The following is a 17,943-nucleotide window of genomic DNA, read 5'->3' as shown; positions in this document are numbered from 1 at the left end:
GAAGTGTGTTTGAAATAAATAATGATGTTCCCGTCTCGCCATGACCGCATCTTTGGCAGACGCTTTTGTAATGATGTCATCTAAACATCTGGATTGACATACTACTTAGGACAAGGAGATGCTGGTGAATAATGCGCGAGAGACTCTGACATCATTTTTCGTGTGTGTTTCAGTGACTGAGATGCTGGTGAACGTGTTGAACATTTGCTCTGATGATGAGCTCATGTCAGAAGGAGACGACACCTGTGAAGGTATTTTTTTTTTTTCTTCATATAAACCTTCACTCATGAGTTTTGTAAATGTTGCCATAGCGATAGTGACGGATTATAAAGGAGTTAGCTAACCTGACCATTTTCTCAGCAGACTTAACTCTTTACCCCTTAATGACGACCTATGACAACCCCGTGTATATCCCTTAATGGCGACATGTGATGACCCCGTGTATATCCCTTAATGGCGACATGTGACGACCCCGTGTATATCCCTTAATGACATGTGACGACCCCGTGTATATCCCTTAATGACATGTGACGACCCCGTGTATATCCCTTAATGACATGTGACGACCCCGTGTGTATCCCTTAATGACATGTGACGACCCCGTGTGTATCCCTTAATGACGTGACGACCCCGTGCGTATCCCTTAATGACATGTGACGACCCCGTGCGTATCCCTTAATGACATGTGACGACCCCGTGCGTATCCCTTAATGACGTGACGACCCCGTGCGTATCCCTTAATGACATGTGACGACCCCGTGCGTATCCCTTAATGACATGTGACGACCCCGTGCGTATCCCTTAATGACATGTGACGCCCCCGTGCGTATCCCTTAATGACATGTGACGGCCCCGTGCGTATCCCTTAATGACGTGACGGCCCCGTGCGTATCCCTTAATGACATGTGACGACCCCGTGCGTATCCCTTAATGACATGTGACGACCCCGTGCGTATCCCTTAATGACATGTGACGCCCCCGTGCGTATCCCTTAATGACATGTGACGCCCCCGTGCGTATCCCTTAATGACATGTGACGGCCCCGTGCGTATCCCTTAATGACATGTGACGGCCCCGTGCGTATCCCTTAATGACATGTGACGACCCCGTGCGTATCCCTTAATGACATGTGACGACCCCGTGCGTATCCCTTAATGACATGTGACGACCCCGTGCGTATCCCTTAATGACATGTGACGGTCCCGTGCGTATCCCTTAATGACATGTGACGGTCCCGTGCGTATCCCTTAATGACATGTGACGGTCCCGTGCGTATCCCTTAATGACATGTGACGGCCCCGTGCGTATCCCTTAATGACGTGACGGCCCCGTGCGTATCCCTTAATGACATGTGACGACCCCGTGCGTATCCCTTAATGACATGTGACGCCCCCGTGTATATCCCTTAATGACATGTGACGACCCCGTGCGTATCCCTTAATGACATGTGACGGCCCCGTGCGTATCCCTTAATGACATGTGACGACCCCGTGCGTATCCCTTAATGACATGTGACGGCCCCGTGCGTATCCCTTAATGACATGTGACGGCCCCGTGCGTATCCCTTAATGACATGTGACGGCCCCGTGCGTATCCCTTAATGACATGTGACGGCCCCGTGCGTATCCCTTAATGACATGTGACGGCCCCGTGCGTATCCCTTAATGACGTGACGGCCCCGTGCGTATCCCTTAATGACATGTGACGGCCCCGTGCGTATCCCTTAATGACATGTGACGGCCCCGTGCGTATCCCTTAATGACATGTGACGGCCCCGTGCGTATCCCTTAATGACGTGACGGCCCCGTGCGTATCCCTTAATGACATGTGACGACCCCGTGCGTATCCCTTAATGACATGTGACGACCCCGTGCGTATCCCTTAATGACATGTGACGACCCCGTGCGTATCCCTTAATGACATGTGACGACCCCGTGCGTATCCCTTAATGACATGTGACGACCCCGTGCGTATCCCTTAATGACATGTGACGACCCCGTGCGTATCCCTTAATGACATGTGACGACCCCGTGCGTATCCCTTAATGACATGTGACGACCCCGTGCGTATCCCTTAATGACATGTGACGACCCCGTGCGTATCCCTTAATGACATGTGACGACCCCGTGCGTATCCCTTAATGACATGTGACGACCCCGTGCGTATCCCTTAATGACATGTGACGACCCCGTGCGTATCCCTTAATGACATGTGACGACCCCGTGCGTATCCCTTAATGACATGTGACGACCCCGTGCGTATCCCTTAATGACATGTGACGACCCCGTGCGTATCCCTTAATGACATGTGACGACCCCGTGCGTATCCCTTAATGACATGTGACGACCCCGTGCGTATCCCTTAATGACATGTGACGACCCCGTGCGTAGATCCCTTAATGACATGTGACGACCCCGTGCGTATATCCCTTAATGACATGTGACGACCCCGTGCGTATATCCCTTAATGGCGACATGTGACGGTCCCGTGCGTATATCCCTTAATGGCGACATGTGACGGTCCCGTGCGTATATCCCTTAATGGCGACATGTGACGGTCCCGTGCGTATATCCCTTAATGGCGACATGTGACGGTCCCGTGCGTATATCCCTTAATGGCGACATGTGACGGTCCCGTGTATATCCCTTAATGGCGACATGTGACGCCCCTGTGTATATCCCTTAATGGCGACAAGTGACGGTCCCGTGCATATCCCTTAATGACATGTGACGGTCCCGTGCATATCCCTTAATGACATGTGACGGTCCCGTGCATATCCCTTAATGACATGTGACGCTTTGTCTAAAACCTCGTCTTTAGACTTTTTTTCTTGTAAATATGTTCTAAGGGTGAACAGTATATAGATATACAATGGTGTCTGTCGCAACTGCTTTAAGGGGTAAAGCGTTAATAGATAAACTTCCAGTGTTTCTGAAAGGAGTGGATCGTGCCTTGTTCATAAATTAAGACACCCTGGCTATCAAGGACGTTAGAACATTTATCTTATCTTGATTGAAGTGATTTTAAGATTTAAATTTGTTAATGTTGTAGGTTTTGGTTTTTTTTTTTTCGTAAAGTATGTTTAAAAATGACTTTTTAAAAAAAAGTGCCGTACTTTTTTTTCAAAATTGAGTAGAAAGGGTCAAAAACAGTTGATGTTACGGTATATAGCAGTGTTTTTATACTGATTCTCTTTCGGAAATAATTTTTCTCAGATTATTCTAATGACACTTGGAGCAGCTGTGAGATTTCTACAGTTAAGTCGCACCAAACAGCACCAACCCATGACGTTTCTGGAAACCAAAACTGCTCTTTCTTTTGTTTTCAGCGAAGAAAAGAGCTTATAGTGTGGAAATGACCATCCTGTTCAGTTTTTTTTTTTTTCTTCACTGAGAGCAGCAGCGCTCCATGGCTTTTGCAGATGTGTGTCTGGATGAGAGCGAGAGAAACAGAGTAACCCATTTAAAGCTATTGAGAGCAGCTTGTCTAAGCTCACACTGAACTCCCTGTCCTCTCGCACTATCTCTCCATCTGTTTAAAAAGGTCCAATACAGGTTGCGGAAGTATCTGAACAGTTCGAGTGTGCTCAAGGGCTTCGGTTTTTAGAGTGCATGAAGAACCGACATGGTTTTTAACATTGGCTCCGGTTTCATGTTCTCAGTTGCAGGTCCCACTTTATGTGGAAGGTTGTTTAGATGGTCGTGAAGGTTTTTGTATTAATAATTAATTAAAAAAAATAATAAGGTTGTTTGTAAAAACTTAATCAGGGCTCGGCTCTAATTATGTTAAATGGAATTTTTTTTTTTTTATAATATATAAAACGTTACTTGTACGTTTCAAACTCTGTCTCTTTTTAGGGGTCTTGATTAAACCTGGTACAGATGGGAGTGGTTTTGCAGTATGACCAGTATAATTTGCACTTCCAAGTCTGTAACTCCTATGAAGTCATGTGCTTACATCGGACGTGTTTATGATTTTTGGAGCATTAATTAATTTATAGAACACTATAGTCATGATACTCACCGGCCACTTTAATAGGAACTTGTTCTTGATTCGAAGATCCCTGTTCTTGGCTGCAGGACTGGAACCCAGTGTGGTTTTCTGCTGTTGCATCTTCTGTTGAGATGCTTTTCTGTTCACCACGGTTGTAAAGAGTTCCTATGAGTCACTATATCCTTCCTGGCAAAAAGCTCGAACCAATCTGGCCATTTTCCTCTGACCGTTTGTCTCTCATCAACAAGGCGTTTGTTTCCACCCACAGAACTGTCGCTCACTCGGTCAGTGTTTTTTGGTTTTGGTTTTTTCGCACCATTCTGTGTAAACTCTAGAGAGGGTTGTGTGTGGAAACCCCAGAAGATCAGCAGTTTCTGAAATACTCAAACCAGCCCATCTGGCTCAAACCAACACCCATGCCACAGTGAAAGAAAGTCACACTTTGAGATCCCAGTTTTTCCCATCCTGATGTTTGAAATGAAGATTAACTGAAGCTCTTGATTTGTATCTGCATGATTTGATGGATTGGCTGATTAGAGAACTGCATAAAACAGCAGATGGGTGGGTGTTCCGTAATAAAGTGGCCGGTGAGTGTATTGTGGCATAAGTGAGCCCTTTTTTTTTTTAAATTATAAACAGTTTTACAGAATTTTCTAGAGCATCCATCATTTTCTGACTGCTGAAAGTGTTTTCTTGTACTCAGAAAGCAAACATGGCTAAATATGGCACGTAGCACCGGCCAGAATTGCTTGATTTTCCCAGCTGTAGAGGTCACACCTGCCTGAGAAGTTAGTGAAGCAGTTTGGTGAAAACATAAAGGAAAACTCCGGCTGAAATTCTCCTATCTGTATCATCAGAATAGGAATTCTGGGTTTTTAATCCCCTGCTGGCCAAAAGGCCCAAAGGGGGATTATGTCGTGGCGATGTCCATCCGTCCCGGGAAGGGTGCTCACCTTCTGAAATCAACTCCTTTCCCAGTTTGTGGAGGAATTTTCATGAAACTTTGCAAAAGGCATGCTTGTATATAGGTAGTACGCATTTTGTTCAGTTCAGTCGCATTTTACCAGAGTTATGCCCTTGATTATTAACAAACTTTGGCAATTTCATCAAGGTGTGCTTGCTTTCTGAAATCAACTTCCCTGACAAGTTTTATCCCCCGCTGGCTGAAAGGCCCGAGTATGGATTATGTCATGGCGATGTCCGTCCCGGGAAGGGTACTGACCTTCTGAAATCAACTCCTCTCCCAATTTTTGGAGGAATTTCACACAACTTGGCAGGATTCTTTGTTATATGTCAGTAATACTCGTCTCGTCGTCTTCCGCTTTATCCGGGGCCGGGTCGCGGAGGCAGCAGTCTGAGCATGGAAGCCCAAACTTCCCTTTCCCCAGACACCTCGGCCAGCTCCTCGGGAAGAACACAGAGGCATTCCCAGGCCAGCCGAGAGACATAGTCCCTCCGGCGTGTCCTGGGTCTTCCCCGGGGCCTCCTCCCGGGGGGACATGCCTGGAACACCTCCCCAGGGAAGCATCCAGGAGGCATCCGAAAGAGATGCCCGAGCCACCTCAGCTGATTCCTCTCGATGTGGAAGAGCAGCGGTTCTACTCCGAGCTCCTCCCGAGTGGCTGTGCTTCTCACCCTATCTCTAAGGGAGCGCCCAGCCACCCTGCGAAGGAAACTCATTTCGGCCGCTTGTATCCACAGTCTTGTTCTTTCGGTCATTACCCAAAGCTCATGACCATAGGTGAGAGTTGGAACGTAGATCGACCGGTAAATTGAGAGCTTCGCCTTTTGGCTCAGCTTCTTCTTCACCACGACGGACCGGTAAAGCAACCGCATCACTGCGGAGGCTGCACCGATCTGCCTGTCGATCTCGCGCACCATCCTTCCCTCACTCGTGAACAAGATCCCGAGATACTTTAACTCCTCCACTTGAGGCAAGACTTCTCCACCAACCTGGAGAGGGCAAGCCACCCTTTTCCGGTCGAGAACCATGGCCTCGGGCTTGGAGGTACTGATTCTCATCCCAGCCGCTTCACACTCGACTGCAAACCACCCAGCGCATGCTGAAGGTCCTGGTTTGAAGAAGCCAACAGGACAACATCATCCGCAAAAAGCAGAGATGAAATCCTGTGGTTCCCAAACAGGATTCCTTCCGGCCCCTGGCTGCGCCTAGAAATTCTGTCCATAAAAATTATGAACAGAACCGGTTCTGTCAGTAATACGCATATTGCAATTTTGTTCAATTCAGTCGCATTTTACCAGAGTTATGGCACAGTTGCCAGCGGCGGATATTGTGCTCTCGGAGCACTCCTCTTATTTGCAGTCTCCAAAAGACTTCCATTGATCAGTTTGATGTTATGAATTGTTAGTGACAGAAATATCTGTAAAATGTAGCTCAGTAATGAATTGTTTAGACTGTCCTATACAGGTACGATCATGAGCTTGGATCACCTGATCACGTAAATGTGCTCAACATCAGTCATAAGAACTTGCTTGATGTCCAGATCTCCAAAAAAAAAAAAAGCAGCTCAGCACATATATCGATAGATATACCAGGAACACTACAGTTAACAAAAAAACATTCACTCACGTTCAGTTAGAATTAACAAAAGCGCATATTTTAGATCTAGTAGAGGTATTATTAGTGTACATTCACACTTATTAGTCCATTTATAGAGCTAGACCAGAGCGTAAATTGATGCTTTTAGTTTGTTTGTTTGTTTGTGTCGTGGAAAAATGACAAACACCAACACCAATCTTGGCATTTTGCAAGAGAAGAAGGTTTATTGCAGAAACGGACAAGTGATGAGGGTTCGGCACACCCCTCATACCGTCCTTTTGTTCTCAAATCTGTATATACTCTACTAGATAAAAAGGAGACATTACATCTATTGCATTACATCATTGTAACTGCATGCATGATCAGCTCTAAAGCTGATTGGATCTTGTCTAATCGCCTTCTTGTACACTCGTCTGCTACGCACGTAATGAGCATGATAAGATGAACATGTTTCGTGCAGAATGTTCTACGTCGTCAGTCCGTGAAGAGGCGACACTCAGAGAAAAGGAAAATTACAAAACGGTATGACACTAATGGCCCTTTTCCACTACCCTTTTTCAGCTCACTTCAGCCCGACACGGCTCGCGTTTCGACTACCTCAGAACAGCACGACTCAGCTCGCTTCAGCCTTACTCAGCCCCCAAAACTCGCACGGTTTTGGAGTAGGGCTGAAGTGAGCCAAACCGAGACGAGTGGGGCTAGGGGTGTGAGGAGACACTCCCCTGTGCACTGATTGGTGAGGAGGCATGTCCTCACATGCCCACACACGCCCCGCGAGCACGCTGGGATCTGTAAACACCGTAAACCCGGAAGAAGAAGAATTACGAATTACGAGAATTTCTGAAGCCTTATGCGCCTCGCCTCATCTATACGCTCTTGCCAGTATCTGTTGGTGTTGTCGGTGACAACAAGCCACAGCACCAAGACCAGCAACACTAACGACTCCATGTCCTCCATGTTTATTGTTTACTATTCGGGTCGTGAGACTACCGCTTAAAAGGTCACTGATGTCACTGTTTGCGCCGCCTAACGACATCACGTGACGTCCACCCACTTTCGCTAACTCCATCCAATGTGTCCACCCACTTCCAGCCAGCACGGTTCAGTGCGGTTGTAGTCGAAATGCAACTCCAACAGCCCCGCTCGGCACGGCTCAGCCCAACTCAGCCGCGTTGGTAGTGGAAAAGCGGCATAAAATTTACCCTACAATCCTGAATCACCTTTGCACAAGTTTGAAATAACAGTTTGAATTCTATAAAATACAACTGACTTTACTGTTCTCTCGAAATGAAAACGATTTTAAGATAGCATTGTTTGTTGGTAAAAGTCAGTTCAAACTCGGGCCAGCTCATGGAGGCATCATCAGTACAAGCCTATTAACACAAAAGAACTTTGATTTGAAAACAAAATAGAGTCGAGTCGGCAGTCGAGTCACTTCAGACTTCATCTGATGACTCGATAACAAAATGTTGTTTTTTCGGAATAATGGCTGTGCCCTTGTATAAATTTCACAATGCATGTAACTGAAAAAGATCCAAATGCAAAAAAAAAAATCAACTGAAAGGTGTGTAGAGTTAAAAACGTACTCTAGTCGGAAATACAGTGACCCTGAGATGAGGTCAGCAAGCAGAAAAGACTATTATGGGTCGTTTTACAATCAGGGTACGCAAGCTAAAAATCACATTTAACACTTATCTTCAATATCAAAAGGCTTGACTAAATAAACTTGGTTGTTTATTGTAGCCCTGTGATAGCTCTATTTACCATGCAAAAAAAAAAATTGGTGATAACGTTATTTTTGGTGAATGTATGGCAATATGTCATATTTAGCAAAATTACTCATGTCATTTAGAAAAAGTGCTTTTTTGACCACAGGTAGCTCCAAAAGGGATGCACTTAAATCATTCTTTATACCATAAAACAAATATTCGGTTCCATATCATTGGAAACATAGTTAAGTTTTAATGTTGAATGCCAGTAAGTTTTCAGGCTATTTGGATCAAATTAGTATGTCTGTGAAGAATCTCAGTCATCCAGTTACATGGTCATCTGTGGTTGGTTGAAGAGAGCAACTGGACTTGCTTGAAGATTCTTGAAAACGTTTCAAGAATCACAACCACAGATTACTACGTACCTGGATGACTGAGATTCTTCACAGATACGTCTCTACGCGCTTTGGGATGAGATCCCTTCGACGGGTGCGGGAGTATGAGAGGACTTCCAGAAAACTGGCAGACATCTTAGCCAGAGAGGCTCGTTCATTTTTTAGCCCAGGAGTAATAGGGTTATACCCGGAGCAAATTAGTAACAAGCTGAAAATTTCAGAATATGTTCAGAATACCCTTAGGAATAACATACTAAAAGTCCCCGGAAATCCCCCTTGTGCTCTCTGAGAAATTCAAGATGGCATCCAAAATGGCCGCCAAATGGAGATCTGCCCATATCTCAGGCCCAAAACAAAATATTAACGCAATTAAAAGGTCAGAATATATGTTTTGTAGGGTAGGAGAGTAAATTCCAACATGTGTGTTAATTACATTGTGTATTAACATTATATAATAACAATGTACACATTATTATAACAGTATATTTGTGTATAGTGTGGATCCATTGGTTACTCGTTCACTCCGTATCATCCTATTCTGTTCACAAAACAACAAACACAATTACTAGGGGTTGGAGCACTTATTTTCATTAATATTAATTAAAGTAAATTGGTGGTGTAAAATGAAAAATGGCATGTTAAAAGGTCATGCTGAGTTCAGTCATTTTTTAAAAGGTCGTGCTGAGTTTAGTCATTTTTTTTGTCCGAACACACTGGCATTGCTAGTAGTAAAGACTGGCGCTAGAAACTCAAAGATTAATTTTTTTTCCACCCTTAAACAAGCTTGAATAAATTCCCTACTTCATTGATGGTACAACAAAGGTCCAAGCATTACAACTGAGGCACTGAGAAGTGTTTGTCTACTCATTGTTTATAAGCAAGAGCTTTTATTGAGGCAGACCTTTTTGTCATGAAAGTCGCCGGAATGTTGAAGTGTACTGAAACAGCTTGCCATTGTAGTTTTAGAAGATAGAGTTCTCAAATTTAATTTCCCTTTAATATTTTATCAAAGCTTAAAGATGCACTAAATATTAAGGAAATTGATGTCTAATTGTTGTCTTACATTATGTTCATGTATGTAGGTAGCCTACTAAGCTAATCTGTCAATCATGTCAACCATCAAATTCCATGTAATTTCCACATTAATGACCTTGTAATCTTGGTTAATTTTAATTTTAACAGTGTGACAATGGTGAATTTGCATTGCTTGTATGAGAGAACATATAATTTAACATTTTAATTGCATTTATATTGTGTTTTATCCCTGAGATATTGAAAAATCTCCAATCGGCGGCCATTTTGGACGCCATCTTGAATTTCTCAGAGAGCACAAGGTGGATTCCCGGGGACTTTTAGTATGTTATTCCTAAGGGTATTCTGAACATATTCTGAAAAATTCAGCTTGTTACTAATTTGTTCCGGGTTGGACTCAATTTTGAGCTAATGCTCTTGGGCTATTTGTCAACCTGGAACGACCATCACTGAACAGAGGTGGGTGGTCAGACAGAACTGAGGAAGCCTTTAGGATGAGAGGCGAAACGTTTTCAAGAATCTTCAAGCAAGTCCAGTTGCTCTCTTCAACCAACCACAGATCAAATTAGTATGTAATTGTGTCAAAAAAAATGTCCTCTCCGAGACAGCTAATTTTTCAATATAAAATAACATATCTAAAATGATTATTTTCATCCTAAAATGTGGTCAAGATATTGGGACATAAATATTAGTGACAACTAACACAAAGCTTACAGCCTTATATTTAAAAGCGCTATGGAAGTAGTGGATTCTGAATTGTCAAAAAAAAAAAATGTCCTCTCCGAGAATCACTTCATTTGTTTCTCCCAGCCCTGCTTAAAGCTACACTTAATCTTCTTTATATCTTATAGCAGATTACACAAAACTACCATACACACACGTCAAAAAATTACCTGAAATCTGTTCTTTAACTTGTCCTTCACTTAAAAACTGGTACAAGAACCAGTTTGAATCAATTTGAATTTTGGACCCCTGTGACACAAACTTTGTATCCTGATTGTAAAACAACCCTTATCTGGAGATCGCAAGTTCAATTCCGGACAATGCTGCAAAATTAGCTGTGCTGTCTGGGTGGAAGGGATGGCAAAGGATGCCATTCTCTCTCTCTCTCTCTCTCTCTCTCTCCAGTCACAGTGAGACTAGGCTGTTGTGAGGTATGTGGAAGAGGGCTGACTGCACTTTCCTCCATGCGCCCTGTTACACTGCCCTGTGACGCCGCATGAAGCAGCTAGCTTCATGCGTTAGCCGTCACCCTCGCTCGGTTGGTCGCTGTTGTGTGATGGAAGAGAGCAGTTTTGGTAACTCGCGTGTGTGATTGTTGTCTTCTCATATGCTAAAGAGCCGCAGTGTAGTTTCTTGAAAAAAGCACCGTTCGCACAGATTAAACACTGCCTGTGTGAAAGCACCAGGGCTTTGAACCAGAATTTTTTTCCTATTGGTTCGTTCCGAACAGAAACGGAATGTTAACGTTTCCGGTTTTGGGTTCCACCATTAAATAGACGTTCCCGAACCGGTTAGAACAAAAAAAATTTCATTCCCCGAACGGTTAATCACGTTCCCTGTCAGCTGTTTAACAAATGGCTATAAAATTATGTCTCTGTCTCATCCAGCTTAAGCCAAATGTAGGCTAATTCTATTACAACCTTCATTAAATAAGACAAGAAATAATTCAAAACAATTATTATTTCAAATGTTGGCGATTTGGATTCTCAGTATGTCTTCCCATCTACACAAACAGAAAAAGTGCCAAAAATGAAAGATAATTCGTTTAGTGTGTTACCAAAGGCTAGTCAGGCCCTATGCATTGATAGGCTAACAGAGGTTAACGTCATTTAATGTTCGCGAGCCTCTCATTAACGTGGACAAATATATTGATATCGTGTTTGAAATTGACGTTTTTGAATAACGATAGACTGCAATATTTACCTCTTATTTAAGATGTGGAGACGTGATAGTAGTCCACCCTCCCGCTCTCTCCATTCAGTCAGCGAACGTCACACAGGAAGTGAACCCCAGCGGGTCATAGAAACTTGCGCAGGAGAAGAATGACTTTTTTATTTGTAGGCTACGGAAACTTTGAGGAACGAAATAAAAACCGGTATTAACCGGTTGCCATTATTTTTAATAAGCGTTTCTGTTCCGGAACATAAAAAATAATAAAGTTTCTGGTTTCGTTTCTGTTCCATGTGAAATAGAAAAAGTTCCCGGTTTTCGTTTTCGTTCCTTGAACCGGTTCAAAGCCCTGGAAAGCACCCTTCGTGACCCTCTTAACAAGTCCACTTGAAACCAGATTCTGTCCAACAGCTTCTTCCTGACTGTTGCTGTCGTGAGCGGATACCCGGATACAATGGGGGGATTTCTGGTAGGAAATTGGCTAATTTCTTGTCTTTGAAAGGAAGACATGAATTACACAACGTTTGTGCGATCGTTTTACTTAAATGCATTGTCCTTAATTCAGCACTCGAAGTACAGTTCTTCTTCAGTCCCTCAAGTGTATGAAACTCTCATGTAGGAGTTTGGTGGCCCACTTACTGCGCCTGATACGTTTGATTTGATTTGCCCTTCTTTTTCAGTGGTGCGTAATTATATCCTGGCCTGACACATTTCCTCTGTAAGGTTTAGAAATGGGGGTTATCGATCCCTTCGGGGAGAGAGAGAAGAACTCTGACGGCTCGTTTGGTCGCTGCTTAACCGCCTCATTATGGACAATGGAGTGAAGGCAACGCAGCAAATGATGATTCTCAAATGAGACTCCTTTATTCGTCATGAATATCAGCTCAAAAGACGATGTTCCGGTATGACTGAAAGCAGCAGGCACGATGATGCACAAGTCCTAGAGGAGTAGACTCATTTCAATATCAGGTGTTGTCATTAAGAGACTGCTGTCCCATGCGGTGCAAAAGCAATAACTGAAGCGTAATATCTTCAGTAATAAGGATCAACTAATTGCCACAGCACTGTTAATCTCAAATCCGAATCATCAGAGGGTTTGGGATAATTGTTTGTAGCAGCAGTTGTAGTTTGAGTCAGTATTTCTGGCTGTAATTCAAATCACAGGTTTACAGTGGGGCAAAAAAGTATTTAGTCAGTCACCAATTGTGCAAGTTCTCCCACTTAAAAAGATGAGAGAGGCCTGTAATTTTCATCATAGGTATACCTCAACTATGAGAGACGAAATGAGGAAAAAAAAAATCCAGAAAATCACATTGCCTGATTTTTAAAGAATTTATTTGCAAATTATGGTGGAAAATAAGTATTTGGCCAATAACAAAAGTTCATCTCAATACTTTGTTATATACCCTTTGTTGGCAATGACAGAGGTCAAACGTTTTCTGTAAGTCTTCACAAGGTTTTCACACACTGTTGCTGGTATTTTGGCCCATTCCTCCATGCAGATCTCCTCTAGAGCAGTGATGTTTTGGGGCTGTCGCTGGGCAACACGGACTTTCAACTCCCTCCAAAGATTTTCTATGGGGTTGAGATCTGGAGACTGGCTAGGCCACTCCAGGACCTTGAAATGCTTCTTACGAAGCCACTCCTTCGTTGCCCGGGCGGTGTGTTTGGGATCATGGTCATGCTGAAAGACCCAGCCACGTTTCATCTTCAATGCCCTTGCTGATGGAAGGAGGTTTTCACTCAAAATCTCACGATACATGGCCCCATTCATTCTTTCCTTTACACGGATCAGTCGTCCTGGTCCCTTTGCAGAAAAACAGCCCCAAAGCATGATGTTTCCACCCCCATGCTTCACAGTAGGTATGGTGTTCTTTGGATGCAACTCAGCATTCTTTCTCCTCCAAACACGACAAGTTGAGTTTTTACCAAAAAGTTCTATTTTGGTTTCATCTGACCATATGACATTCTCCCAATCCTCTTCTGGATCATCCAAATGCTCTCTAGCAAACTTCAGACGGGCCTGGACATGTACTGGCTTAAGCAGGGGGACACGTCTGGCACTGCAGGATTTGAGTCCCTGGCGGCGTAGTGTGTTACTGATGGTAGCCTTTGTTACTTTGGTCCCAGCTCTCTGCAGGTCATTCACTAGGTCCCCCCGTGTGGTTCTGGGATTTTTGCTCACCGTTCTTGTGATCATTTTGACCCCACGGGGTGAGATCTTGCGTGGAGCCCCAGATCGAGGGAGATTATCAGTGGTTTTGTATGTCTTCCATTTTCTAATAATTGCTCCCACAGTTGATTTCTTCACACCAAGCTGCTTACCTACTGCAGATTCAGTCTTCCCAGCCTGGTGCAGGTCTACAATTTTGTTTCTGGTGTCCTTTGACAGCTCTTTGGTCTTGGCCATAGTGGAGTTTGGAGTGTGACTGTTTGAGGTTGTGGACAGGTGTCTTTTATACTGATAACAAGTTCAAACAGGTGCCATTAATACAGGTAACGAGTGGAGGACAGAGGAGCCTCTTAAAGAAGTTACAGGTCTGTGAGAGCCAGAAATCTTGCTTGTTTGTAGGTGACCAAATACTTATTTTACCGAGGAATTTACCAATTAATTCATTAAAAATCCTACAATGTGATTTCCTGGATGAACCTATGATGTACCTATGATGAAAATTACAGGCCTCTCTCATCTTTTTAAGTGGGAGAACTTGCACAATTGGTGGCTGACTAAATACTTTTTTGCCCCACTGTATATTAATGCACTTGGTAATGTGATGTTTCTATAGTAACAGCTCGTACTCTGGGGGGGGAGTGTTCGGCCTATCGTCCCGAGATCGTGAGTTCGAATCGAAACGATGCTGCAGCCATCATGGCTGTAAGTCAAGAGAGGAAGTCTGTCTGTCTGTCTGTGCTGTCTGGTTAGGAGGGATGGCGTACTCTCTCTCACGCCGTCTTTCCCCTGTCAATCACAGCAGCAATCGGAGAGATCTGCGCGCTCATGTATGCAGAAGGGAGCGGATAGCTCTTTCCTCCGAGTGTACCGTAACGTCCTTTGAGGACAGGGCTCATAATCAAGTTTGTGTTCATGTAGAAAAATTCCTTCGACAACGTGACAGTGTGAACAAATCGCATTCTTCAGCATGCCTCCCTGAGCACCCATAGTGTCGGCTCCTGATGCAGACCATTTCGTGATTCAGTTAAAGCAGTCTCTTTGATGTTTGATTGCTGAACTAATCCTGAATATGGGGGGGGGGATCACAAACATGAAAGCAATGAGTATGTACTTTTTTTAATAAAGGAAAAAATTTTTTTAAATCTTTAGTCTTCGGTTATGTGGTGTGTCGCGTCATACAAGTCCGCAGTGTATTAGCTGTTATTAACTATAGAAACAATAATGCATTAGAAGGAGCGTGTTAATATTCACCTAGAGTTCATGTTACAGCCAGAACTTCTGCCTGAGCCGTGCTCTTATACCAAAATAATGCACACCTTCTGACCGATTTGATTCAGCCACGCTGTGATATTCTTTCGTTTCATCTTTTTCACCAGTGTGATTGCGTCTCTGTTTTGCAGGGAATTGTCTCGTTACTGCACCGCTGTTAATGCCGTTGTTGCTGTGACGCTCTTCAGAACAACAAACTTGATGAAGTTTGACTCTAGTTTGATGTTAAATTCTTTTAATCTTTGATTGTGTTTTGTATTTTCATAAAATTGTGTTTGTCAGGTGGCGCTCCAGCTGTCCGTAAGGAGGTGATTAGGAATAAAATCCGTGCCATCGGCAAAATGGCCCGAGTTTTCTCCGTACTTAGGTGAACACACACCCACACACACAAAATAAACATGCTTGCTCGCTCGCTCGCTCGCTCGCTCATTCACTCACTCACTCACTCACTATAGGAATACTGTATCTCTCTCTCTCTCTCTCACACACACACACACACACACACACACACACACACACACACACACACACACACACACACAATAAACATGCTCGCTCACTCACTATAGGAATACTGTATCTCTCTTTCTCACACACACACACACACACACACACACACACACACACACACACAAAATAAGAATACTGTGACACAATAAACATGCTTGCTCACTCACTATAGGAGTAATGTCACACACACAGAACAGTCTTTAGAAATCCTGTCTTACACACACACTTAAACACACACACACTCCCTCTCTATAGGAATACTGTCACACACAATGCACACACGTGCACACAATAAGAATATGGTCACCCAATACACACACATGCGTGCACACACACTATAGGAATACTGTCACCCAATAAGAATACTGTCACCCAGTATACATACACACACACACACACTCTATAGGAATACTGTCACACACAATAAGAATACTGTCACCCAGTGTATATACACACACACACACACACACACACTCTATAGGAATACTGTCACACACAATAAGAATACTGTCACCCAGTATACACACACACACACACACTCACACACACACACACACACACACACTCTATAGGAATACTGTCACATACAATAAGAATACTGTCACCCAGTATACACACACACTCTATAGGAATACTGTCACACACAATAAAAATACTGTCACTCAATATACACACACACACACACACACTATAGGAATACTGTCACACACAATGTGTGCGCGCACACACACTCACTATAGGAATACTGTCACACAATGCGTGCGCGCACACACACTATAGGAATACTGTCACACACAATGCGCGCGCACACACTCACTATAGGAATACTGTCACACAATGCGTGCGTGCACACTAGGAATACTGTCACACACAATGCGCGCGCACACTATAGGAATACTGTCACACACAATGCGCGCGCACACTCACTATAGGAATACTGTCACACAGTGCGTGCGCGCACACACTATAGGAATACTGTCACACACAATGCGCGCACACTCACACAATAGGAATACTGTCACACACTATAGGAATACTGTCACACTATAGGAATACTGTCACACACAATGTGCGCACACAATAGGAATACTGTCACACACAATAGGAATACTGTCACACACTATAGGAATACTGTCACACACAATGCGCACGCACACACAATAGGAATACTGTTACACACTATAGGAATACTGTCACACACTGCGCTCACACACACACACTAGGAATACTGTCACACACTGCGCTCACACACACACACTATAGGAATACTGTCACACTATAGGAATACTGTCACACACAATGCGCTCACACACACACACACACACACACACACACAATAGGAATACTGTCACACACAATGCGCACACACACACTATAGGAATACTGTCACACAATGCGTGCGCACACAAACACACATGCACACAATAAGAATATGGTCACCCAGTACACACACATGCATGCACACACAGTTTAGGAATACTGTCACACAATAAGAATACTGTCATCCAATATACACACACACACACACACACACTATAGGAATACTGTCACCCAATATATATATATACACACACACACACTCTATAGGAATACTGTCACACAATAAGAATACTGTCATCCAATACACACACACACACACTATAGGAATACTGACACATACATGCACACAATAAGAATACTGTCACCTGATATATACACACACACACACACACACACACAATGCACACAATAATACTGTCACCCAGTACACACACACAGTCATGCATGTGTGCGCACTCACTCACTCACTCATCTCACACCACACAGTATAGGAGTACTGTCACACAAAACAGTCTTTAGGAATCTTGTCTTTCTCACATGCGTGCATGTCCACACACGCACACACACTGTAGGAATCCTATTACACGCAACATACAAGTTACACCCCACCCCCACCCCAGGAATCCTGTCACACAAAACACACACACTTTATCTCGAGCTTACAATAGAACATGTTTGTTTAAATGAGTTGATAAGTTTGCAGTAATGTGTTTAATACAATCTCCTCTCATCGGTTTGTTTTATTTTGTGTGTGTGTGTGTGTGTGTGTGTGCGCGCGCGTGTGCTTGCTTCAGGGAGGAGAATGAGAGTGTGCTACAGCTGAAGGGTTTGACCCCCACTGGGACATTGCCACTCGGGGTGCTTTCTGGGGGCAGGCAGACGCTGCAGAGCGGTAAGACACACACACACACACACACCTGCGCAATCTCCCATCCCCCTGCCTCTGCATTGCATTTCTGCATAGGATCTTGAAACAGGCACGTGCGCACATACCCTTTTTCATTTTCTTTTCAGTCTCCTGCCCATCTCATGCTCTCTTTCTCTCTCTACCATCTCCTCCTTTTTTTCTCCCTTTTCTCACGGTTTTAT

At 43.8% G+C, this 17,943-nt stretch overlaps 1 protein-coding gene across 3 annotated transcripts in view; it reads left to right on the top strand.

Annotated features, from left to right (window-relative positions):
• ppp3ccb (protein phosphatase 3, catalytic subunit, gamma isozyme, b) overlaps positions 1–17,943 on the top strand; it is a 150,159-nt gene that overhangs the window by 108,457 nt on the left and 23,759 nt on the right. For all 3 annotated transcript variants that reach the window (XM_060908278.1, XM_060908277.1, XM_060908276.1), the window contains exons 10-12: positions 174–251; positions 15,307–15,391; positions 17,649–17,746. In XM_060908278.1, the coding sequence (XP_060764261.1) occupies positions 174–251; positions 15,307–15,391; positions 17,649–17,746 (261 nt within the window). The remainder of the gene's footprint in view (positions 1–173; positions 252–15,306; positions 15,392–17,648; positions 17,747–17,943) is intronic.

Source organism: Neoarius graeffei, chromosome 25, assembly GCF_027579695.1.
Source record: "Neoarius graeffei isolate fNeoGra1 chromosome 25, fNeoGra1.pri, whole genome shotgun sequence".
Lineage (NCBI taxonomy): Eukaryota > Metazoa > Chordata > Actinopteri > Siluriformes > Ariidae > Neoarius > Neoarius graeffei.
This window is presented reverse-complemented; position numbering and strand designations above follow the sequence as displayed.